This window comes from Rhinolophus sinicus, linkage group LG06 (genome assembly GCF_036562045.2).
Source record: "Rhinolophus sinicus isolate RSC01 linkage group LG06, ASM3656204v1, whole genome shotgun sequence".
Lineage (NCBI taxonomy): Eukaryota > Metazoa > Chordata > Mammalia > Chiroptera > Rhinolophidae > Rhinolophus > Rhinolophus sinicus.
The window spans coordinates 25,267,507-25,293,895 of record NC_133756.1 but is presented as its reverse complement, the minus strand read 5'-3'; the positions used below and the strand labels follow the sequence as shown (position 1 = coordinate 25,293,895).

The following is a 26,389-nucleotide window of genomic DNA, read 5'->3' as shown; positions in this document are numbered from 1 at the left end:
ACCTTTCAAAGATTTAAACTTAAAACATCTTAACTTCAACCCCACCTTCTTTCCCAACAAGGATTGCTTTTATTTTGATATTAAGGAGTCAGACTTAAAGATATTTAACAAGATTTTTTAAAATTCTACAAAACAATATGCTGTAACACTGCAAACTTCTGACTCAAAACTATTTAAAGATAGACATGTTTGTCTTCCATAAACACAGGAGAAACTTGGTCTAACATTCTCATTTGCATCTGGTAGAAAACATTATTTTTGGCAAAGAGAAACCTTTCAAGGCTTAATCACTTTTTGTTTTCAAGAGCTTACTCTTTTCTAGGCTAAGTCAGGTGAATGAGATTGTTAATTACAGCATACTCAAGAAAACAAATGAATAAATACAAATTAGATAAATTACACATAATTTAAAAATTAAATACTTTTACTAAAACAAAATATAATCAATAAGCTATTATCTACCCTGCTGTATATAGGTACTTTAAGATTACAAAACAAACCCCAAAACCTACACAAAGCAAAACAAACAAACTGATTTTCCTTCAAAAGTAACTTGTATATTTATACAAGAGAATTTTTTTTAATGTTTAAAGCTTCCCTGCCCTAAGAGGTTCAATAGTGCAGGTCACAGCCTATCAAGCTTTGGAAGTACATAAAAGCCCTTAGGGCCAGAACAGTGTTTTCAAACTGGATGGCTAGCAACCAAGATATAGAACACAAAAAGGCAACTAGAAAAGATTTAAAAGCTAACCCAATCAGCCACTAAGGATCACAATAAATAAAGACACTGGTGACTAGGGAAAGTGAGGGAAGGGGTGGCTACGCTAATAAACTTAAACATCAGATGAAGTATAAACATGTGGGATGCAACATCAGTCACACACAGACACACAAATACTCCCTACCACCACACACAATACGAGATCAAAAATTAAGAGTTCCCTTTTAAGGAAGGGGCTGTTGATATTTTGCTTTGTTTTCATGTAACTGTTTCATCATGCTTGCTGAAGTACAAAAATAAGAGCCAAAAAAGAATTTGAGAAAGGTAAGTTTCAAAGGCATGTTTTAAAATGATGTAAGTTTATGAAAGAGACAAAAGTTGTTGCAATTCCAGCTGTTCCAATACTGAGTAGAACCTTGAAAGCTCTTAAAATATTATTCACAGAAATCTCACGATAAAACCTCTGGTTGGTTGGTTACAGCTATTTTTAAGGAACCAGGAAATAGTGGTTATCTGTTTCAGGACCACAGCCCTTCTATTAAACACCAGGAGAAAACTACTAGAAGAATTCGGCTTCTGAAATTCTCGGGCAGGCTTTTAAGATTTGAACATTTAAATACTATCTTACGAATGGTTGTTGTATTTTTTAGTCTTCTTGTGCTACAGAATTGGGCGCATAAACACAGCTTATAGCCTCTGGAATTTATAGGAAGTAAACTGGATTTGTCTACACTAAAAAGTAAAGCAAGGTATTGTCAAACCCCCCGTTGATTGAGAGGGTTCCCAGTGAAGGTGTAGTAATCATCTGTAGTGAACTCACAATTTTAAATTCACAGTCTTCATCAGTGTTCACCTCCTAAAGACTCTGCCTATGCGAATGCACCACAGACAAAATAGAACTACAGATTTCTGTAAATACAGGTAAATAAAATGTCAGACTTTTTTGTTCAGTAATTTCATTGAGTGTCCCCTGGCGTATTCATGTCTGTCAATCAGCATTTCAGAGTATGCGATATGCGTAAGGAAAACAATAATTTAAAGAATAGATCTGATTTTCACAGTGCAATTACAGAAAGATATAAACTAAGGACAGGTCATCAACGGGCTAAAGTAGTGATCAGACTGGCACACATTTCAAAAAAATCCATGGTGTGACTCCCGAGGCGAGGTGGAACTGAAGACAATATGCTTCCGGTCAAGGAGCCAGTGAGAGATCCAGAGAGTGAATGGCTCTCCGCAGTCACAGAATCAAAACTTGATCGCGGTCGGTGTAAGCCAGCAGCAGAACAGGAACGCTGAGGTGTTGAGGAACCTGACCTCTGCTCCACCACCTCATCTAAAATGGACCAGAGAAGAGCAATTGATCTGAAAGATGTATGGACCCAGCCCTTCCTATAAAGATGCTACATTCAGAATAGTCAGTAAGTAAACATTTCTGAGCAAAGGCAACTTAACAATGAATGTGATAGCTCAGTGCCATAGGAGCAAGGTGACAATACCTCTTCCCTCCCACAAGCATAAAAGACATCACTAATTAATCACAACATTTCCACACAAACATGACCCCTAAACCCTTCTCAACATAGGATTCAGCATTAACCTTGAAATCAAACCGACATTCCTGTATGTGAGGAAAGCACATCCTTGAAGGTTTATGTTCTTATAGAACATCAATAAATAATCACTAGGATAAAAATAAGTTACCAACACAGTGTTTCTGAGCCTTCAGTGCACAATGAAATTGCCTGGGAGAAGGCGGAGGGAAATCCTTTTAGAAAAGCAGATTCCCAGTTTCCCAGGGCCCATCTCCAGAGATTCTAATTTAGCAGGTCTGGGGGCAGTTCATTTTAATAAGAATCTTCATTTTAATAAGAGCTATAATTTTGATGAAGGAGGTCTGGGGACCACATAAACATTGCTATAGTTGACGGTAGTTCAAGAATAAAATTTAAAAGCTCTGTTTAAATCAACTTCCTTATACCTGAACTCAGTTCTATTCTTGTTCCATTCAGCACCTGACCCTCAGTTTATTCTCTTTTTATCCCCTGTGGGTCTCTGAACAGAATCAGTCACATCTGGTTCACCCAGCTTTGACTCTTGGCACAGTAAGTACTTGGACGGGACCACCTCCCCTGACTCCTTTGGCTGCTGGATGGCCATGGGCACTGAAATCCAACCCAAATCCTAGGAGAGGCCTATTTGGTCACCTTGGCCAACCAGGATGAGGGAAATTGATGAACAGGGAAGTTTAGATAATATAATGCTAACAGTAATAAAATACGAAAACGAATGTGACAACCTGACAACATCAGATACCTTAAGTAAAAATCGCCTCCCTGTTTTTGCCCCACAGCCAATACTTCAAATGACTTTTTTAAGCCAAGGAAGCACTTTTTTTTAGGGAGGTGCTGGATTAGGGATATTCTGCATGTCTTTGATCAGTTTCATTTCACTTACTAAATCTAGATTACTTAAAACCAGTACATAAGACCTACCCACCATATCTTTGAGATGATTTTTAACATCTTGTCAACTAGTACCAAGTTTTATCTCCTCAGAGCTCATGCCTGCATGGCTTGCTTACCATCAATGCTTTTAAAGTCCAAAAGATAGCTTCTATTGTCAACCAGGTAAAGTTGTAAGCTCATTTTCACATAATTCCCAGTCACTGGATTTTTTCTTCTTACGCGAAGATGGTATGCATTCACTACCTACAACAAGAAATCTTCCATAAGGAAAAAATGTTAAAAATAACAAACTACAAAATATCTCCCTATTCTTATTGCAAAGAATATCAACACAAATAATGGATAGAGAAGAAATTACTGATCGATCCTTGTTTTATATTATATGGTAGTTTAGTATTTATTTAACCACTAATAGTACTGTTTGTGTGTAGCAATTAAAATTTACAGGGAACTCAGATTATGCTCGTGTAGCATCTAGCCTTCATTCTAGGTATGCCTCACTCTAAAGCATCAATAATAATTTTGGTTGCCCAGCCTCAACTTGAATAGTTTACCTCTGGAGTAGGAGGGATAAAGGACAATTAACACCTTAATGGTTTGCATCAAGCACTGTAACAGGTACTGTCACAAAATTTAAGTATCACAATCGCTCTGTGAGAAAGATATCTGCCTTTTGAATATAAGACAACTACAGCTCAGATAAAGAAGATTCTGGGTTTGCAAAATAGCTATCAAACTAGTTCCAAAAATTTTTCAGTAAGGAATTTTAAAGATATTAACATCCCTTTTTCAATTAAGTCAAACTGCTTCAGAAAATACAACTGTTTTAAACAGTTTTAATAAAATATTTTATTCATGCATTTCATGTACAAATAATAATAAAAATGATTTATTCAAACATATCAAGTGAACATTTACATGGTACGTTTGAACGTTTTTCTTCTACCTTTAAAAATACATTCACAGTTCTCAAGAAAGGAAACAAGTGTTACAGAAAAACCTGAAATGACAAAATGCTCCCCCACAACATATACTCAAATAGAATTTAAATGAGTTTGAGCACCAATTAAAAAAAGTAAAATGTGGGCTAAGCGTAAGAAAAATATACCTTAACTAAGGATTAAAAACACCAGCCAAATAAGAAAGATTTTTCTCAATTTAGAGAAAGGTATTTGTTGACTGAATAAATATATCCTGATGGTATAATTTGTATTGACCACTAGCTGCTACAGCTACTGACAAAGAGAAAACAAGAGAAAAAAAGAAAACCCTTCCTAAAAAATGAGAGAGAAAAGTAAAACATACTACCTTTTAAGACGAACAACCTTGTATTGCTATAATGAATGCTGAAACAGGGAGACTATTTTCTCTGGTGATTTCAGGTTGATTACTTTTTTGTTTCTCTGCCAAAAATGTTATTTTGTAATTCAAAAATTCAACACTCTTCTTCCTTAAAGAGGTTTATTCGTTTTGTTTTCAATGCACATGGTACATTATTGCAAAGAATGGGGTTTATCAGCCAGAAGCATCAAGACTATTAGATTTATATCTAAATCAAAAACAACTCTTTTATTGATAACAGTATCAACTCAGCAACTCAGAGAAGCTTACCACATTTAAAGAAATGGCTTCTACAAATGATCTTAATATACAATTTCCTACCTTCCATTCAAAATCCAGTTGCTTCATAGCTCGGTAAACTTCAGCCATAATGTCATATGGTTTGCTTTGACTTCGGATTCCAAGATGCCACTTGGCTTTTTTTACAGCTAAAGATTTGGGCTTAGTTGTATTCAGCGCATCCAATGGACATCTTGCTTTAGGGCTGTCTGCTATAAGAGGTGGCATCCTTTCTGGATGAGGTTTCAGGCCTGGGGGAATATGCATGGCACTATCATCCATAAAAGAACCAGTTGGGGGACTAGAGGCGAGGTAGAACTCACTGGCTTGGTTCATTATTCTTCGATTGTCAATGATAAGATGATAAGCCACTGCGAGCTGGTCTTGAGGGTCACCACTATATAAACTGTTCATGACTTCTGATTCTGTACACTCAAATTTTTCACACACTTCTTTCACAGCCTCATCATCAATGACGTTAGCATCATAGGAGGGGTCTTCAGGAAATAAGTAACTGGGCAAATCTTGTTTAAACCATTCATGTTCTCTAGGAAAAATACCACAATACACTATTGTAAGAACATGCTTTGGGAAGTCCCAAATAATTTAGACATGGGGTAATACAACATCACAGAATTGGCAAGATCTGCTCTCTAGTCACTTACTAGTTACGTGACTCTGGGTAAGTTAATTAACCCTTATGCTTGAGTAACGATGGTTATTCAGACTTGGGTATTTCGTTGACATTTTCTTAAAAATAAATAAAATGAGCCTATCGCTTCAAAGGAAAAAACTGGAAGTATTTGATGCCAATAATAAAATCCAAGATTTCAAGCAAAATTTTAGAACTACGTGTAATTTATATCTGTCTTCATGCGCTTGACAGGTTCCCAATACTTAAAGACTTTTCTGATAACTTTGTAGTGATGATTATAATGAATATGATTTTTGATATTGTTATAATGAAATGTGTCACCATTTGGAAAATCTCTCTACCTCAATAACCCAATATTTTCCAAATGATCAATGCACGATATTGAAGACTTACACATAGGTTAAAAAAAAAGTTTGACTCAAAATGCAAAACAGACCAGTGGGTTTTAATAAAGTACAATGGTTAATTGATATGTTTTCTGATTTGATAACATAACTAACATGTTAAGCTTTGGTTTAATATCAAATAAAATGTCCTCAACTATCTGAAAGGCTATTAAAATATTCCTCTTTTCCAACCCCTTACATGAATGAGGTCAGATTTGGTCCATAGATGTCAAGTAATACAACATATTGCAACAGACTGAATCAAGAAGTAGATATGAGAACCTAGCTGCTGTCTCTGATTAAGCCAAACACTAAGAGGATTTGAAAACTGTAAAATAATGCCACTGCTGTCACCAATATTTTCGTTTGGGAAAACAAGGTTATTTTTCATAAAAGATGTTATTTAGGTTTATTATTATTTTCAAGTTAATTAAATATATTTAAAAAAATTTTCAGTTCTAATTTCTAATGTGGTAAATATTCATAGATATGCCTGCATTTAAAAAAAATAAAAAACACCAACTCTTTTGGAGATCTCAACTTTAAAAGCACAAAGTGGCAGTAAACCAAAAGTTTGAGAACCAGTCTCCCAAATCTTATTTTCTTACACTTCTAGGCCTTTACACATGATGTTAATATTGCCACCATAGGCTATCCCACCCTTTTTCACTTAACATGTACTATTCCTTCAGGATTGTGTCAGCAATACTATATAAGGGAACAGAGCACTCTCTAAGCTTAAATCCAGATCAATATATATTTTGCCTGTATGCCTTCTATTGACTGATTAATTTATGAATATTTACTAAAGACACACTATATCAAAAAGATACACTCCTTCACCTCACAGAGATTATATTGTAGCTAAAGATTCAACAAATAAAAAAATACACAGTTACTCACAAAAATAAATGTATAGTTACAAACACATAAACATGAAAATCCTGTGATAAAGATTCTGAATGGAGGGGCGGCTGGATGGCTCAGTTGGTTAGAGTGGGAGCTCTTAACAACAAGGTTGCCAGGCTGTGCCCCCTGCAACTAAAGATTGAAAATGGCGACTGGACTTGGAGCTGAGCTGCGTCCTCCACGACTAGACTGAAGGACAATGACTTGGAACTGATGGGCCCTGGAGAAACACTGTTCCCCAATATTCCCCAATAAAAAAAATTTTTTTTAATTAGAAAAAGTGAAAAAGATTTTGAGTAGAAAACAGGATAAAATGAGAGTATATTACTCAAAATGAGAGGCAGGTGATTATAGAAGCAACTTTGAGTAATACTTAAGCAGATACCAGAATAATTAGAAGTCATCTAAGCAGAGTTGAGAAACAGGTACTCCCAGCAAAAGAAACAACATATGTAAAGACTCTGAGACAAGAGTTTTCCATGTTCAAGAAACTGAACTCAAGCCACTATCATGACAGTGTAATGACTTAGTTATGGGTTGGAGTGGCAAAAGACATCGGACATTTCTGACAGCTGTAAGCTATAAAACTGGTTTTGGAATTTGAACCTAGGATTAATGAAAATCACTGAAAGATTTTTAAAAGATGGGTGATATGAGCTAATCTGCATTCTGTAAAGATTGTTCTGCTTGTGACACAGAAATTGAATTGAAAAGATAAAAAATGATAATGATGATCATACTACTGCACCAGTCCAAGTGAGAAACAATGGCGTGCCAGGCCCGGAGGATATACACAGATTAAACTTCTACAGCTTCTAGGTTTTTCTATTATAGCGTTCCCACTTTTTTATAGTTGTTGATGTTTAATATTCCCCATGAACTTGGAGCTCCTTGGAAAGGGACCATGTCTTATTTAGTTGTACGCCAGTACCTAGTAAATGCTCAATAAAAACAGAATAAATCAATGATGAATAGACACATGCAGTATGAAGACAAAAATGAATTCATTAATGTGTTTATTTGCTATATTATGATAATAATAAGTATCTAATAAATGTTTAATAAAAATGACTGACAGTATTACTTTTTCAAAAGAAATAATAGAAGAAATTATATTACATGTCTAACATTTTTAAAAACCAATGACAAATACGGAAGATGAGCACTTTTGAATGAACTCAAAACATTCACTCTTCCATAAAAGAAATGAAATTACTAGCAAAAATTGTCAAAATCAACGTTTTCAGAACTCTGGAATTTAACCAAAGGCTTACAACAATCTGCGGAATGCTTATTCAAAATAAATAAAGAAGCGGCTGAATCTCAAGAAGAACAGTGAGATTTGTAATGTTTTAAGTTGCTTTATGTCTTCTAAATTTCCCCATGTCTACGGTAGTCTTGAAAACCAAGAGCCTCACAATCATGGTAGCCAAAGAAATCAATAGTCTAGTAATCACTGGGGGGAAGATGGGGAGCAGAACAGGTTTCGTGTTCTCCAAAAATCCTGTCCCCACAGAACTGTCATTATCTGACATGCCTGGCAGTTCCCTGGAACCCTCCACAAGCAGGCCTTGTCTTTATCTGACCTGACTCAGAGCTCCCTCACTGCAGCCTTCTCCCCAGGATAATTGTCAAAAACAATCAATAGCAACTGTCTAACATCTGAGCTATATAAAAGTGGCAATAAGAGTTGGAGCAAACAAAAAACTGAACAAAAAGACTTCAAAGAAAAAGAGAATAAGAGTTCCATGTAGGTCCTTGAAGTACTCTAATATATTCCTGAGACTCAAGAAGGCCACACACACACACATGCAGTGCTGTGTGCAAAAGGCCCGAATTTCTCACCACTGACTGACTTTAGGCTCCGTGCTAGCAGGAAGTGAACACCAAGACAGATTTATGAACTTGGAGCACTGAAGATATATTCCAACACGCACAGAATCCCTCAGTAAAAGCTGGCAGGCTTATTAGAACAAGGCATTTAAGGAAGGCTCTGTCTAATCATTAACTGACCAGTAAGCGAACCAAGCTGAGACCTGAGTGGCTACTCACGACAAAGAATACAGATCTGATGGAATTAGTTCAGTAAAATCACTAAACAAACAAGAGCAACAACAACATACAATTACAAACTCTAGGCATATACCCAAGAGAAATGAAACCATGACCACACAAAAATCTGTACATGAATGATCACAGAAACATTACTCGTAAGAGCCAAAAAATGAAAACAACTCAAATATCCATTAACTGATGAATGAACAAAATGTAGTATATCCATCTAGTGGAATATTTTTCAAGCAAAGAAGGAATGAAGCACTGATACATGCTACTCCATGAAAGATCCTTGAAAGAAGCCAGACTCAGAAAGCCACTTGCTGTATGATTCCGTTTATATGAAATGTCTGGAATAGGCTAACCCAGAAAGAAAGTAGATAAGTGGTTGCCAGGGGCTGGGAAGAAAAAAATAATGAGGAATGATTACTAATGGGAAAGTTTCTTTTGGGATGATGAAAATATTCTGGGCTGAGATAGTGGTAATGATTGTAAACTTTGTGAATATACCAAAAACCAATAAATTATACACCTTAAAAGGGCACATTTACAGTATGTAAATTATATCAATAAAATAAATGTTTTAAAAAAACAGTAAGTAGGGAAATAATCTATTTTGATTTCTAATTCATTAAACAAAGGACCAAATTTGTTTATGAGAAAAACGTGCCAATTAAAAAGCCATACTCCCAGCTTTTGATGTTCAAGAGTCTGTTCCTTCAGGTTCATTAAATCTACTAACGTACACAGTAACCAAGATGTTCATGAAGGTTCACCTGAGACATCAATTCATTTTGCAAGGACCATTATAACACAGCCACCAGAAATTATGTCCTTGTATCACTACTACCTGATACCTGATTTTGATACATGACTTAAGACTTAAAAGAGTTGTAAGGACTACCAATCAAATTTTAGAAACTTCCCAATGTGTCCAAACTTCTTTAAGTGAAGCTAAAAGGTCTTTAAATATTCACTTAAAAATAAAATTAATAGCTAACACTGTGTGCTGGACATTGTTCTAAGAGCTTTAATTGTATTAGGTTGAATATTTGCAGTACTTACTGGAAGAGTGAATTCAGTGCTCCAAGTTTCAACCTAAGACTATCCTCCCAACAAATACACTATGTATGATGTAACTAAAGCAAAAAAAGAAAGTATATGATGGTAATAAACAGAAGAATCAGGATTCATACTTAGTTGAACTCCAGACCCTTCCCTTTTAACCACAATGACATTAATAGTAATACTTAGCTTAAGGTGCTTAGGAAATTACAAAAATGTGATTTTTAATGACCACAATCTCTGTCTTATCTATTACTGTATTCGCAGCACCTTGCATAGGACCTTGCACAGAGCAGATGCTAAATGTTTGTTGAACAAATAAAAGCAAAATGATTAAATGAATGACTAGATATTGAGATATATTTTCTAACCATCAATGATTTACCATCTTGTAAAAAGATAAGATCTGTACAGAAATGTCTGTTAGAATGTAGTAAGAGAAATATACCGTGTTTCCCTGAAAATAAGACCTAGCTGGACTGTCAGCTCTAATGTGTCTTTTGGAGCAAACATTAATATAAGACCCTGTATTATATCATATCATATCATATCATATCATATCGTATTATATTATAGTAAAATAAGACTGGGTCTTATATTAAGTTTTGCTCTAAAAGACGCATTAGAGCTGATGGTTCACTTATGTCTCATTTTCAGGGAAACACGGTAAAATATTACGGTATACTGGAGAAAGGATAGATGGCATAGAACTCATACAGCAATTCAGATTAGTGGAAACAGTATAGGTTTTGAATTCAGGCAATTTCTGTGTTGAGCCCCACTTCTAAATCTTAATTCATATCAAATATACAATGCGTGGCACATATTAATGCTTGGTCCCTAATTTAAAGGAACTTAATAGGGACAAACAGATACATAAATGAATCATAACATAAGCTTTCTAAACTTCACTTTCATGGTCGGTAAAATTAGATTAATAAGAGCTATCTATTAATCGTCAAGGCAATAAAAAATGTCAAGTATCTAGCAAAATACCTGATATATTATAACTGTTCAATAATTAGTAACGCTTTCCCTGTTGAACTGCATTTTATCGAATCAAGAATTCCCAAACATTAAAAAGCTAAATTTGGATAAATAAAAAAGTGATGAAAACTCCTAATTCAAGTTATTATATTAAGTACAGAAATTAATGCCACTATTTTATACCACCTACATATGTATAAATTAACTCATCCTAGGAGACTTTTACTTACATTTTTCTTCTTACATTTACTTGCATTTTACTTACATTTTTCTAAAGCCTGTACGTACACAAACATCTGTCTTAAAATAACAGTCAATACTTCTACTCTTCCAAATGTATGTGCTAATCCACGTACAAGTGTATATACCAGTATATCTAGTTTTCTTTCTAAGGAAAAGTCAATTAATTGAACTACATATTCTAAAGAATTGTGAACACAAAAGGTTTTTCCCTGCTAAGTTCATTTCCATAACTAAATCTGGTGCTCATTTACAATTTTACATTTTTCTGCATCAGGCCTGGAGCACTGAAGGGGGGCAGGGGAGCACAGTACACAAAGGCAAAAGCAATCGGTCCTGGTTTGTGCAAGGTCAGCAGCAGTCACATGAATATTTAAATATTCCAAGTCACAGGTCTCTAAATAGTCACTCAGGCGTTTGAAGATAAGGAGAAGGATGGAAAGATGTCAAAAGAATGTGTTTGTAGGCAAATTCTTGATGAAATGTTATGTAAGGACAAAAAAAATCCTCCAGGAAACATGACCTGATAAGTAAAAAGTAGAAGGCAATGGGTCATCCCGGCTTGTTGTGCTGCTCATGTTGTGTGTGCTGGTCATGTTCATGGTAACACAGCAACCACACTTACCAAAGTTTCTCACATAACAAGAAATCTTTCACTGCAAACCCACTAGCAACTATTTTTGGATTCAAAGTCTTAGCAAAATTTATAGTCTTTATTTCATCAACCATATGTAAAATACATAAATCTCACCCTGTTTTCCTATTTGAAATTTACTCAAATACTTTCTGAGCACATACTATCTTCCTAGGCCTTCTAGCACTGCATATACGAAGATCAGCAAGACACTTTCTGTCCTTAGTTAAGAGAAAGAAAGACACAAAGAGAAATAGCTACATACAAAATAACAATGAAAGAATGGAAAAAGCAAGAACAAAATGTGGACATCACAGAAGTGGAAGCCACTAACATTAACCAGGGAAATCACAAGTGATTTCACAAGAGAGATGATATATGAGTGGAACTTTATAGGATGAATGGAAATCCAGTAGGTCACAAAAGGCAGAAAAGGCATCAGAGGCAAAAGGACTAATATCAACAGAGACATGTAGCCATAAAATATGTTATGTTTGAGGAGCAAGGAAAAATGCCCCGTGGCTAAAGCACTGATGTGCATGGGACATGGCGGTGAGTGCAGGCAATGAGACTGCAGAAGAAGGTAAGCAGAGCCTTACTACAAAGGGCCTTATATGCTTTGCTACCTAAGCTAAAAAGTTTGGGAAACAATCTGAAATATTTAAAAGGTGAGTGACATGATCAGGTTTGTGTAATAAGGAAAGTCAAATCTGTATAAAGTGTTAGAGCCAAGCATAAAGGAGGCTTTCAATTAGTGACACTGTTGGAAATACTAGAACATGTACATAACAGTAACCAAAAAGATATTCACCTTATGTCTTTGATAGTTGCCCGTTTCAGGGGGTCAACCTGCAGCATATGCATCAGGAGAGTGGCAATAGAACGATTGAGATATTCTGGGATATAAAAAACACCCCCTCGGATCTTCTTAAATAACGTAGGTACATGCTCATCATCAAATGGAAGGGTGCCACAAAGAAGAGCGTATAAGATAACACCACAGCTCCAGATGTCAACTTCAGGACCTGCATATAATCTAAGAGAAAAGATGACAAAACAGACCTGAAACACAAGCATCACTTTTCCTCATCTACATGTACCCTGCTCCCATACGCAATAATATGGACTTGGTAGCTACTGCTTTTCAATGTCTTTAATGAGGTCTATGGCCACTCCCCAACACTCAATGGTTGTTCTCCATAGAGAATAATTGGTCTAACCAATTACTATTCAAGTTTTCCAAGAGAAAATGGTATTTTTATTTTTTGACACGAATTCATTTCACTGAACTTATTGACTAATTAAAAACTATAAAACTTTCTGTGGTTAATTTTTGATAGAAACATCAAAGTAGATTACCATAAACTTGAAAAAAAATACTATATAGTGTATTGGCTAAACCTTTTTATTATAAAACTATTACACGAAAGAAAATGCATATATAATAGAATTTCATCTCTGGCACACCTATTTTAAAGAATATTTGAAACAGTAAAGTACCTAACTAATCCTGTGGCAATCTCTTTGACGGTATTTACCCTGTGTCACATTATCCTGAGTACCTACTACTTTCATTCTAAGCACTTGTTAGCTCATGGGATAAGATTAGCTTTGCTCCAGAAAACCTGTGCCTAGAAGACCATTCCTTTTTTCTCTTACCTATCTATAGTATTCAAATTCCCCTAACAGCCCATACCAAACGCAAACCTGGGTCTGAGGCAACAAAGTAAATCTCTATCATTCCAATTAATAGAATATAATCTATTTTAATAAAAGTTGCTGTCCATCATTTACATCGTTGGCTGTATTGTCCAAACACCTATATCTGCTACCTGTGAGCATATCTTCTCTATCTTTTCTCTCATAGAATTGTGTTCACTTTTAAAAGATATGGGTCACTGTATAAGATGGGTTTATTACTGCAACCTGTATAAACATTTTAAAAATGTACCAATGAGGAAGCTACTTGTGCAGTTTAATTCATGAAATAACATTGTCCCCACAAAACCTCATTCTTCCGAAAACAAAATATAAAATACCATGTATACTTTATAAAAGAATATATAAAATGTTATTAAAGGATCGTGTCGGATAAGTAAATGATGGCACTAGCTTAAATTTAGCAAATGCTTACTTTCTTATCTGCACTTTTCTAAAATGAAAAAAAATCAAGAGTTATTCCAGTTATTTTTAATGGAAAACCTCCTTAAATACATTCACAACAAAATCTAAATTAAATGAATGTTTAAAAAATTGTTTAATATATTCTATATTGTCTCTTCAACAATGAAACAATTAAAGGGATAATCGCTTTCTACTATGTTAAAAATCTTATCTTCCAAAGAGAATATATTACAATGAAATGTTATCAGAATGAACAAAAGATTACACAAAGCTGCTCTTTCCTGATATATAATTACCTGCCTGAGATTACTTCAGGTGCCGCATAATTCGGAGATCCACAACTAGTTCTCAGAAATTCACCATCTGACATCATGTTAGATAATCCTGAAAATAAGAGTCATGTTTACCTGGTGCTGGACATTTTAAAAAGTAGATATAGATAAATGTATGAGGAAAAATGTCAAGTCTTTAATGCACCATACATCATGTTTTTTAATTATTAAAAAAAAAGCATGGAATGTATTTGTTAGACTAGAATGAAACCATTTCAGAGAGCTGTTACACTATGACAAAAAAGCTAAAACACATCACACTATGATTGAAATTAAATTCCTTTTCTAAATAAGAATGTTGATTCACTTCACAAATGAGTGAACTATAAAATTTTAAATTATATGCACTATAAAATTTAAAAGCATCAAAATGTTATTCCAACTTCTACAGTTGAAAGAATAAAATAGCAGCTATTACTTTTTTATGCTATGCTTTCAAAAGCCTTTTTAACAAAATATCTAAGTAGAAATCAGACAGGCTCCAATTTATAAAGATTATATTCCAAACGTTTTTAATTTGGAAAGCTTTAATTCCACACAGAAAACAATCATCTACTGAACCAAAAATCTAGTTGAATGATAGTACTAAATGAGCGTTGTGATTTAGAGAAGGAAAATAGAGAAACTAATTTCCTAGTTTTTAGATCAAAGACCAAGAATTGACAAAAGTTTTTAATAAGCAATGCTGAACTCGGGCACCCTTCCATCTCTCTTTCTATAATCTCTTACTTCCAATTCCTTTTCCCAAACACCCCACTATGAGTATGTTTACTCTGGAAAGTGTTTGACGCATAAAAATTAGATTTTACCTTTTCCTTTACCCCTGACAAAACGTCCTAGTCTTTTACCAAGTTGTCAGACGTTACCCTGAGATCCACTGACACTGCCCCCATCAATTCAGGTGACAAAGCTCCAAAAGTGCATGCAAATTTCCATATACCTCTGGTTAAGTGCATTCATCAAAGAAAGTGCCTATATTTTCATTAGACTTTCAATGGAGTTTGTGGTCCCCTCATAAAAACAGCTAAATTTCATTTCCTTAGGAAGAAATGCAGATTGAATGGCTTTGCCTTGATGCTAGCTAGCCCTCTAACTTCTCTAGAAGTATCTGCATTTTTTTAAAAGTGTGTTTAAATAAACAGAAACAAGCTAGAGTGGAGACTACAACTAATCCTTTTTCATGGTATAGGACTTACAGTGCTGTGATTGAAAGTTCTTAGTTCCATAGGAGGGTTACGCATTTTAAAAGGCAGCTAGCACGTTTCTGAACAATCCTGAGGTTACATACCAAAATCAGCTATCTTGGCATTCATATGTGCATCCAGTAGTACGTTCTCTGGTTTCAGGTCTCGATGCACCACCATGTGCCTATGGCAGTAATCCACAGCAGACAGGATCTGCTGAAAGAGCCGCCTGGCTTCCATCTCCTCAACCTATCAGGTATAAAAGAGGCTGCACTAAGAATATTTGGGACATCTATACAGCAGGAGTTTTAGTTTCATATCAGCCTAAATGCGACAGAGTAAGCTCATTAGAATCGTGTTAGAATTCTTAACAAGTCAGACAAACAAATCCAAAACTTGGATTAAAGCTCAACATGGCAATCAACAGGTTTTTCTTTGCTGCTAGGCAGTAATACTTAATTTTCAAGTAATATTACTAAATGTGCATAGGTTTGGGGGAATTGACAAGTAAAACATAACTGAAAGTGCTAAGAAAAGAAATAATTGAAGCTTCAACATGATATTATGGAACAGATTTTTCATTTTGAAAAGCATAGGCATGTTAGCAAATATAAGTGGAACATATTTCCTAAAATCAGTATTTCAATAGGTGTACTTTTTAAGAAAGAGAGTATGTCTAATAAGCGGTATGTGTAGTTGAACATTATTACAGAAGCATCCCCCACTTTATATCTCTGTGGTTTGCTACTTCCCACTACTTTGCCCTTTTTAAGCTTAGGAGTTTCTTATTGAACTAGAGAGTGTGTTACTCACCCGTCCATGTTTACAGATGTAGTCAAACAATTCACCGCCAGACACATATTCCATTACCATAAAAAAATCTGTCGGAGTGCTGATCACCTGGTATCTTTTTTGTAAATACAAAATAAGTTAGTAAAAAGTTACTTTAACCAAAATCAACCTCATATTTTTATTCTTGCTACCATTTTATATTCCAGGGTTTTATAATATTTTTAAGATTGCAACAAATTACATGACGTTATCAAAATAATCAGAAAGCTATAAACATGGAGCTTTACAAAATTAAACTACTTTCTAAGGTGTACGGACTTTCCTCTAGGTTCTACTTTTCATGTTTACAAAACTCTTTCAAATTCTTCATCAAGTAGGCATTAATTCTTCCATTTAAACAAAAATTTTATTAGTCTATGGAGATGACGTATCATATATTTAAGCAAAAGTAAGACATATTTTTTGAAAGGTTAAATGATACCACAGGGATACAATCAGCAAAATCAAGAAAGTATACAAATGATAAATAAACTACAACAAATAAACTACAAGGAAAAAAAAAGAGGAAGGGAAACATAGATTAAAAGTAACTTAAGAGACATATTAACCAATTATACACTGTATAGACTGGTTTTGATTCTGATTCAAACAAACTCACTTTAAAAACTATGAAACAATCAAGAAAGTCTGAATACTGACCAGAGAGTTGACAATATTATTTTAATTTTTAGGTTTTAAACGAACTGCGCTTGTTATTAAAATTAAAAAGGTCTTTATCTCCCAGAGTAGATACTGAAGAGTTTATAGGTTAAAAATATAATATTTGAGATTTGCTTCAAAATAATTTAGGGTGGGAGAAGTGGGAAAAAGCAGACAAAACAATATACTGACAATTGTTGAAGCTGAATGACAGATACATGAGGCTTCATCACTTTACTTTGTATACATTAAAAACTTTGCATAATAAAAAATTAAATAGATTAATATGTGTGTGAAAGTAATCTACACAGGACAAGATCAATAAAATTTATTTATTTGTATGTTTCTAGGTACTCAAAGGTGAGCACATTAAAAAAAAATAACAAAGAACATTAGCTCTATTTGACAAAATAAAATTCTTCCTAAAATATTACAACCCCCCCATACACACAATTTTACGAGAGTGAAAACTTTGAAAACAAAAATATAACATTTAATGTTTTAACTGACGGTTGCATTTAACACCTATAAATGACCAATTGTTCTACTTTTGAAAATAGGTTTGCTTTGTTTATGAACGATTACCTATAGTCTGACTAGTCATGAGCAACATCTAATGCACACTGAGTTACTACGTATTTAGGGCCACTAAGTACAGCTGTGTAGTTTTTGCGTGGCTTAAAGGCACCCAGTGGAAGGCACAGGTAGGAGCTGAGAAGTGGCCCAGATGCCACCCTTTAAGTAGTTTTGGTAATTAGTTCACCCAGATGGGACACCTTTTATCAATGTGCACAAAATCAAGTATGTGGTACATGGTGGTTCGAGTTACTATTTCTTATTAAAGAGGAGGGGAAAATGGCCAGGAAGTTGGTGATATAACTACACACTATAAATTTTAAAAGCGGACACATCATGTATCAACATTTGAAAAAAATAAAATATTAAAGCTATGGTATTGAAAATGATTACAGATTTTCAGAACAAGTATTTCTAATAGCAACCTTTAGTCTTCGGGATGAAAAACGACAAGGTACCCCACTTACATAAAATAAACTAGTGTAACTGAGGAATACAGTTGAGAGTACTTCAAATGAGCTGTAGAAAGGGAATTTTACCAAGAACTCTAGAAAATTCTATAAAAGCCGTCCTAAGGGGCACCAAACTCTAATTGAATAAAACGAGTAGCGTAAAGCAGGAGCACTTACTCTGTCACCTCCCTGTAGGCTAATCGGATTTATTAACAAAATTCTCACTTGTCTGCTCTGTACATCTTTAAGGCATAAGAGAAAAAAAGGGATGAAATTCTAATAAATTTAGCAGCTGATTTTTCCAACTATACCACAGGTCTTTAATAGACATTAAACAAGTATTCTTTTCAAACACAAATCGGTTCTTCAATAGATTCCTAATTAGAAATTTTGGGGGTTTCACTAGTGCTCCTAGGGCCTGCATTAATCAGGCCCTTGCCTCTCTCTGTGTCACCTTGGATTCCCACCACTACAGTACACGCCTTCTTTGCTTTGTTAGTCATGCTGCACTGCCTCCTGCCACAGCTCCTTGTATGAGATATTTCTGCTAACCTGAATCCTATCCCATGGCCTGGTGGGTACACCCTTCAACTGGTTACTAATCATCCTTCAGATCTCAGCTTGAAGGTCACCCCCCCACGTCCCGATCAAGACCTTTTTGCTCTCACAGGAGCATTTTTAACTTCAGAGCATGTATCTCAGTTTGTAATTATACATTTATTATGATGATTACATTAATGAGCATGCACTTAGTAAATTTCTATAACAAAGTAGGTATTTAAATAAATATATAAATGAACACTTTTAAATAATGTAAGCAGCTTGGAGTCAAAACCAGATTAATCTGAGACTGCAAAATTACAACAAAACCTTAAGCAATAACATTTTAATTAACCAGAATGAGGTGAGGACAAAGGGAAACATGATTTTCAGAAGAAAAAAGTGCTAAGAAAGAAATGCAAATTTAGTGAAAAAGACAAATTTCCAGGATATGTTCTAAGCCTGGCCAGAGTAAGCCAAATTTTTTGTGCCCTCTAAAATAATAATTAATCACACTGAAGCATTATAAGAAATTCAGTCATGAATCACACATGTCATCATTTTCTTAATACAACAGAAAAGGAAACAGATGTGCTTTAGAAAATGTTTCAGAAACAGTATTTCTAATTAAACAAAAATAAAATTCAAGCACCAAAACAAACAAACAAACCACAAAGCACTCCCCAGTTGGTCAAGTCATGTGCATCTTTAGGCAATATCCATTTAGATAGCACATGAAAACTCAGGAAAAAATAAATCCTTCTAAAGCTAGACAAAAAATCAACATTTATGAGTATACCTTTATGATGGCTATAACTATAGAGATTTACAAATATTATTTATATAGCTATGTACAGAGAATAATATTTTTCTTTAATTAGAACTCAGTTATAAGGAAATAAAAGAATCATTATCCTTGGTTCACGTCCCTTATCTTTACTGGTCCATGAATGGTCTACTTTTATGTAATTATTATTTTTAATAATCTAAGTACCTACAAACCCATCACCCAAACAAAATGCCACGACCCTGGCAATATCTTCCCATCTAACCATATAGTAGTCACTGTCCCCAACCCATGGCTTCTCCTTACCCAAGGCTGCCACCATCCTGAATCCCCTGTTCATCCCTTCCTTGATTTCTCTTTTATATCGTTCTATTTATATATATACAAACAGGTGTGTATGTGTATCACTCTCTCTTCAGATGTATGTAAAGTATATATTCATGTGTATTTTTATTTGAATTGTTCTTAGCTTTTAAAAAAGGGTATCACTCTATATGTAACATTTTGGGACTTGCTCTGTTGAGATCATCCACACTGTTGGGTTTGCTATAGTTATTTGATTTGACCATTGCATAGTATTCCATTGTATTTATTCATCTGCTCCTCTGTTAATGGAGAGGCTATTTATTCATCCAATCTATCACTAAAAGGTATTAGGGTTGTTTCTACAATTTTGCTATTATGAATAGTGCTGCTATGCTGTGAACACTCCTGCACACGGCAAGATTTTATCTTTGATATATACCTCGGAGTGAAACTGCTGAGCCATAGTTTATGTGGCTTCCTATCTCATTCGGAGTAAAAGCCAAAGTCCTTACAGTGGCATGTAATAGCCTACACAATCTGGCTCCCTTTTATGTCTCTGAAATCCTCCCTTTCTCCAATTCCCCCTAGATCACTGTTCCCTTGATCTCCAGCCTATGGGAATTTCCACCTGAGAGCCTTTGTATTTGCTCTCCCTCCATCTGTTATTTTCCTCTTCCAGATAGCTGCGCAGCATATTCCCTCACCTCCACACTGTCTAATATACAATATATTTCACTAACCTAGGGTTTATTGTCTATCTCCTCACAATCCCCCACCACACACACCCCCACACACCCCCCCACACACACACAGCAACACAAATATAAGCTCTATAACAGCAGAGATTTTTTTTGTCTTTTTCTTTGATGCTATATCCCCAATGCCTAAGTGGTGCCATCTGTTGAATGAATGGATCAACAACCTAACTTTCTGGCCTTACTTTCCTCCCTTATTTTATACATACTCTGTGCATCAGCCAAACCAGACTGTGTGTTACCAACACACCGTGTTCTTCACAGTTACATTATTGTGCTCTTGCTTGTCCTCCTAGAACCATCAGGATCTTGTTCAAATGTCACCTCTTTATACATGCTACCAATAATTATTGAACACCTACCCTGTTTCCCCGAAAATAAGGCCTAGCCAGACCATCAGCTCTAATGCGTCTTTTGGAGCAAAAATTAATATAAGACTGGGTCTTATATTATGTTACATAAGACCCAGTCTATATTATTGTAAAATAAGACTGGGTCTTATATTAATTTTTGCTCCAAAAGACGCGTTAGAGCTGATGGTCCGGCTAGGTCTTATTTTCGGGGAAACACGGTGCTATTGTGCTAGGGAGAGAAAGATATTTGATATCTCCGTTTAAGTGTCTAATGGGATTCTCAACGTAAAATGGATAAAACAGTATCCTTAATATTCACCCGTTCCCCAACGTGATTCTCCTTCATTCTGCCTATCTCAGAAAATGGCATTAGTATCACCAACTAGCTAGTTACTCAAGCCAAAACCCAAAATCCCAGTTGCTCGGGGAAAATTTTTTTTAAAAGATTCCTCACTCCCTTCCTTTGCATCAGTAATTCTTCAGTTCTACCTCCAAAATATACACTGGATCCATCGAGGTCTCTCCATCTAGATCAGTACTGTCAAATAGAACTCCCTGCAATGATACAACTCTTACATTGTCTCTGTCCAATACAATAGCCACATGTGACTAGTAAGCACGTGAAATGTGGCTAGTATGACCAGAAATCCAGATTTTTTATTTTAATTAATTTAAATTCATGCCCCATATGGCTAGTGATTATTGTATTGGATAGCACAAATCTAGACTATCACTTTAGTTAAAGCCACCATAATCTCTCAGCTGGACTATAGCAATAGCATCCCAGCTGGTACCTGATTCCACTCCTGCCTCCAGACCCATTCTACACGATACTTATACTACATATACCTCCAACGCTCTGAAAGCTTCCCATTTAGTACAAAATCCAAACCTCCTAGCAAGGCCTTCAAGACATACAATATGTGGTCCGCGTCTACTCTTCGATCTCATGAACTACCCCTCTTTCACTCACTCCACTCCCGACATTATAAAAACCTTTTTCTACAACACCTGCAGTTTGTCTCATCCCTCTGAGGTTGCTGTTTCCCTGGCTTTGAGAACACGGTCCCAGATCTTCATGAAGAGATCTTCATCACCCTTTAGATCTTAGCTCAAACCTTATCTCCTCAGTGAGGCCCTTCCCACAACCTAATCTAAATTAGCACTTCCTTCCTTCCTGGCCACACAGCGTATGATAGCATCGTGTTTGATTCTCCTCATAGCACTTATCACAGCCTAAAACAATCTTACTGATTTGTGTACTTAGTATCTAGAACTGCCAGCTACTGCTAGAACACAAAGTCCACAACAGCAGAAACCTTGTCTGTCTTTCACCACTGGATTCCCAATGCCTAGAACAGTACCCATAAGATAGTAGTAAGTACTCAATAAAACTTTGTTGAATAAATAAAAGAAAATAGTTCCTGCTCCATAAGGCTGAAAGAATCCAGCCTTATGAGAGATACTAATAAGAACATAAACAATTATGACATAATGGCAAGGGCTTTGGAAAAGCTGAATGCTGGGTGCTGTGGGAGCAGAGAGGATAAAACCTAACCCAGTCTTAAGGAATAAAGTAGGTTTTCTAGAGATAATTGTATTTTAAAGCTAGGATCTAAATAATGAGTTGGAATTGGAAGCCTAGAGGAAGAGAGAAGTGGGTAAAGTTTTCCAAGCACAGAGAACAACTGAAGTACAATAAGCAAGGGAAGATGGTGACCTAACAATAAGAGCAGAGAGAAACGGATGAATTCATGGGACACTTAGGAAAAAGAGTTGTAGAACTTAATTATTTATATGTAAGGGGTGAGGGAAAAGGAAAAAGGACCACGTCCAAGTTTTAGGCTTAGAAAATTGGGTGAATGGTATTTTCATTCAAAAAAAAGAACAGAAAGAGGAGTAAGGGAGTAAGTTTGGGAGAGAAAGAAACGTTCAACTTAGTTTCAGATGACTCTGTGACTTTAGGATGGAATCATCCAATAAAGAGTTTGAAAAATGTGTTCATAATTCAGGAGAAATAATGACCCAGGAATATAAATTTGGAAAACTTTAGCATAGAGGTGACAAATTACACCAAAAAGGATTCACTAAGAAGATTACAATAGATCAGAATGCTGAAATACAACATTTAACAGTCAGGCAAATAAAGGGACCAGAAAAGAAGTCTTACGATGGGGCAAGAATGAAAAAAAACACACAAAAAAAACCCAGAAGATGGTAACGTCAGAAACCTAGGGACATTTCTCTCTCTCTCTCTCTTTTTTAAAGGAGGGCGCAGCTTACAGTGGCCTCTGAGGGGATCAAACCAGCTGCCTTGGTTAGAGCACTGCACTCTAACCAACTGAGCTAACCGGCCTCCCTAGAACATTTCAAAGTGGTGGTGGTGAACAATGGTAAAAAGCTGTCCATAGGTTGAATAAGTTAAAAACTCTTTAAAAAAAAAAGAGAAAAAGCAGACAGGCAAAGCATTTCTACCAAATTAGGAAGTATTGATCTTTTGATCAGTTAAAATAAAGTTTTCCTAAGAACTATGGGGGAAAGAAAAACAAGGACAAAAATTAATTCAACAAATTCTAGTTCATAGGAAAGTTTGGAGTTTCCTTTCAATCCTGTTTATTCCTCTTAATTTTCTCCCAATGGTTTTTGTTTGGTCTTTTTTCTTCAATTCGAGTAATATAGACATCGTGCAATAAATAGCCTTCCTTCTAGCTTTCAAACTTTCTTGCTAACTCTAGAGGCCCATTCTGTAACAAGGAAACTATTCTTAGCAGCTAGCCCAAGACTGCACATAACAAACAAAACCACTAAAAGGATCAGGTCTCTCTCCCTGTTTAAATCACTAACACTAATAGAGGCTATGTCAGTAAGCTTGTTCTGTAGCAAGAATACATGAGTGCTTTTTTTAAAAAATTCAGATCCATAATTAAAGAGGCCATGTAGCTGAATGAATTAAGCTCAAGGCTGGATGCCGGAAGCGTTAAACATCAAATTCACCTATGTCAATTACTTTCTGACCAACCCTAAGAACGTTCTATATAACTCCTTCAACAAAACAAAATAGCAAATAACTTTTCAAATTCTAAACCAGCATGAAATAATTAGTCAAACTAAAATTACACAATTATAAATTATTATAGAAATTGAGGAGAGAAAGCAGTGGTAGATATGACATCAAAAATAAATCCTCGTAACAATTGCAACTGCTTACTCACAAAATCTGATCTGTGTTTATAAGAACAGCACAGGATCTAGGGCTCATACTCTACATAGGCAAGATTTCCTTGGGGTCGTTCAGGGTTGGCCCTCTAAGTGACGAGGTCAAGAAACAATGCAAATACATAGAGATCTCTCCCTTCTCCAGTCTCACTTTGGCATGTGATACTTTTAGTTTGGCTTCCCAGCTTTCTCCTCTTATACGAAGTGGCCACTCAGCAAGGAAGAGCAAAGCGAGTTAGCTTAGAAGTCACTCAATAACTAGAACAAAGTCATCATTAACGTGGAGTTGAAATCAGATATGAACTATGTCAGTTAACTGAAAACAATTCGGAATCATGAAAGAGGGCTGGAATCAGCTCCTAGGTTGCCAATTTCTACTCGGGGTCAATGCACATCAAACACTAGGCATCACACCAGTGCGAACACATTTAATCCTGAAATAACACATGAGGTATCCCCATTTTAAAGTTAAGGAAACAAAAGAGAGGTGAGTCACTGAACTCATAGGTGGCATTTTAATTCTTAGGATAATCTTAAAACTCCTGTATATACATATTCTGGATCATCTAGAATATCGGCCCTAGATAACCTTATAATCAATCAAATGCTGCCATGCAACTTCAGGGGCCTCACTTCTTGTTTATGTTTATGATCAAGTGAACTTCAAGTGAAGCTCAAATGACACTGCCTGCCGCTCACTGTTAGGATGATGTTTTCACAGTACTGGTTGAGAACGGAGTCATCACAGGTTACCCAGCGGCCCACCAAACCCAAGCAAAGCCTTCTCGGAGCAGTCAGTGGCATATGCATGCTGTCGGTAAGATGCACTGAATGGGGCCCCATCACTGAACACACCAATTTGCAATGACTCACTAGCAATAAACACAGCCAGTGATAGTAAAGACCAAATGCATGTTCCAAATCCCAGCAATAACTAGATCAGCCACTCATTGAAGATTTCAAGAATGCTTATATTCGTTTCCTATTGCTGCTACATTTCAAACATAGTGGTTTAAAACAAGAAAAATGCATTTTCTTCTGTTTTTACAGGTTAGAAGTCTGACACATGTCTTGCTGGGCTAAAATCAAGGTGTCAGCAGGACTGCACTGCTTTCTGGAGGCTCATGGGGGAAATCCGTTTCTTTGTATTTTCCAACTTTTAGAGACCACCTACATTCCTTGGCTCACGGCCCCCATCCTCCATCTTCAAAGCTAGCAAGAGCCAGTTGAGTCCTTCTCACATCTTGTCACTCTGCTTTTACCCTAAAATCTCTTTCCCTGAATCATTTGACTCCCTCTTCCACTTTTAAGGACTGTGATTACACTGGGTCCACCCAGATTACCCAGGGAAATCTATTTTAAGATCAGCTGATTAGCAACCTTAAATCCATCTATAAACTGAATTCTCCTTTGCCAAGTAACGTAATACTCACAGGTTCTGAGGATTAGGACATCTGGGGGCAGGGCGGGGCATTACTCACTGACCACAGCTACTATGCTGGCCTTGTCATGAGGTATAAACAGTGTATCTCTGCAGGATTATCAAATTGCTCCCCAGTAACACTGACATGCAAAGATTGCTCGCTAACGAAGTTCTGGCTAAATGTAATTTCTGATTATAATGAACTAGCAAACAAAGCCTCAAAAATATTAACACTATTTTTTTTTTTAGAGTATACTTATATACTTCTTAGAGTATACTTATAGGCTTTCTCCACAACGATATTGCTTGAATCAAAACATAAATATAGTTTTGGACCTCCTTCTACTAGTTCTGCTATTAATCTAACTAACAGCGATTTGGTGTTTGCAAAACACCATTATTTGTCACCTTATACTATAGATAATACTTTGTCATTGACGTCATTGTCTTATTTGTATCTAAATTGTCAATTTATTTTGGTTTCATAATTGTGTCCAAGCCATGGAGCTTATACTTAGTTCTTTGTCTCTGTATGTTTAAGAAACAGCATAGTTTACCAAGAGGGATACATTCTGAGAAATGCATCATGAGGTGATTTCATCGTTCTGCCAACATCAGAGTGTACTTACACAAACCTGCCATGTTTCCCCGAAAATAAGACCTAGCCAGACCATCAGCTCGAATGTGTCTTTTGGAGCAAAAATTAATATAAGACCCTGTCTTATTTTACTATAATATAGGACCAGGTCTTACATAGAATAAGACCGGGTCTTATATTAATTTTTGCTCCAAAAGACACATTCGAGCTGATGGTCCGGCTAGGTCTTATTTTCGGGGAAACAGGGTAGCTGGTATAGCCTATGGCACACCTAGGCTGTATGATCCAGCCTATTGCTCCTAGGCTACAAGCCTGTACAGCATGCTACTGCACTGAATACTGTAGGCAATTGTACCATGATGATAAGTATTTGTGTACCTAAGCATAGAACAGGTTTTTTTAATGGTCCACCTATATAAGGCATTTATAATGAATGGAGCCGGCAAGACTGGCAGTTGCTCTGAGTGCGTCAGTGAGTGAGTGGCGAGTGAGTGTGAAGGATGAGGACACGG

At 35.8% G+C, this 26,389-nt stretch overlaps 1 protein-coding gene across 1 annotated transcript in view; it reads right to left on the bottom strand.

Moving 5' to 3' along the window:
- Window positions 1–1,035: 1,035 nt before the first annotated feature.
- The window catches only part of PRKAA2 (protein kinase AMP-activated catalytic subunit alpha 2), a 48,444-nt gene continuing 23,090 nt past the window's right edge, over window positions 1,036–26,389 (bottom strand). The window contains exons 3-9 of the mRNA XM_074334766.1: window positions 16,194–16,287; window positions 15,485–15,629; window positions 14,161–14,248; window positions 12,552–12,776; window positions 4,852–5,356; window positions 3,306–3,432; window positions 1,036–2,057 (exon numbers count right to left, since the gene is read on the bottom strand). Coding sequence (XP_074190867.1) covers window positions 1,819–2,057; window positions 3,306–3,432; window positions 4,852–5,356; window positions 12,552–12,776; window positions 14,161–14,248; window positions 15,485–15,629; window positions 16,194–16,287 — 1,423 coding nt within the window. The 3' untranslated portion in view covers window positions 1,036–1,818. The remainder of the gene's footprint in view (window positions 2,058–3,305; window positions 3,433–4,851; window positions 5,357–12,551; window positions 12,777–14,160; window positions 14,249–15,484; window positions 15,630–16,193; window positions 16,288–26,389) is intronic.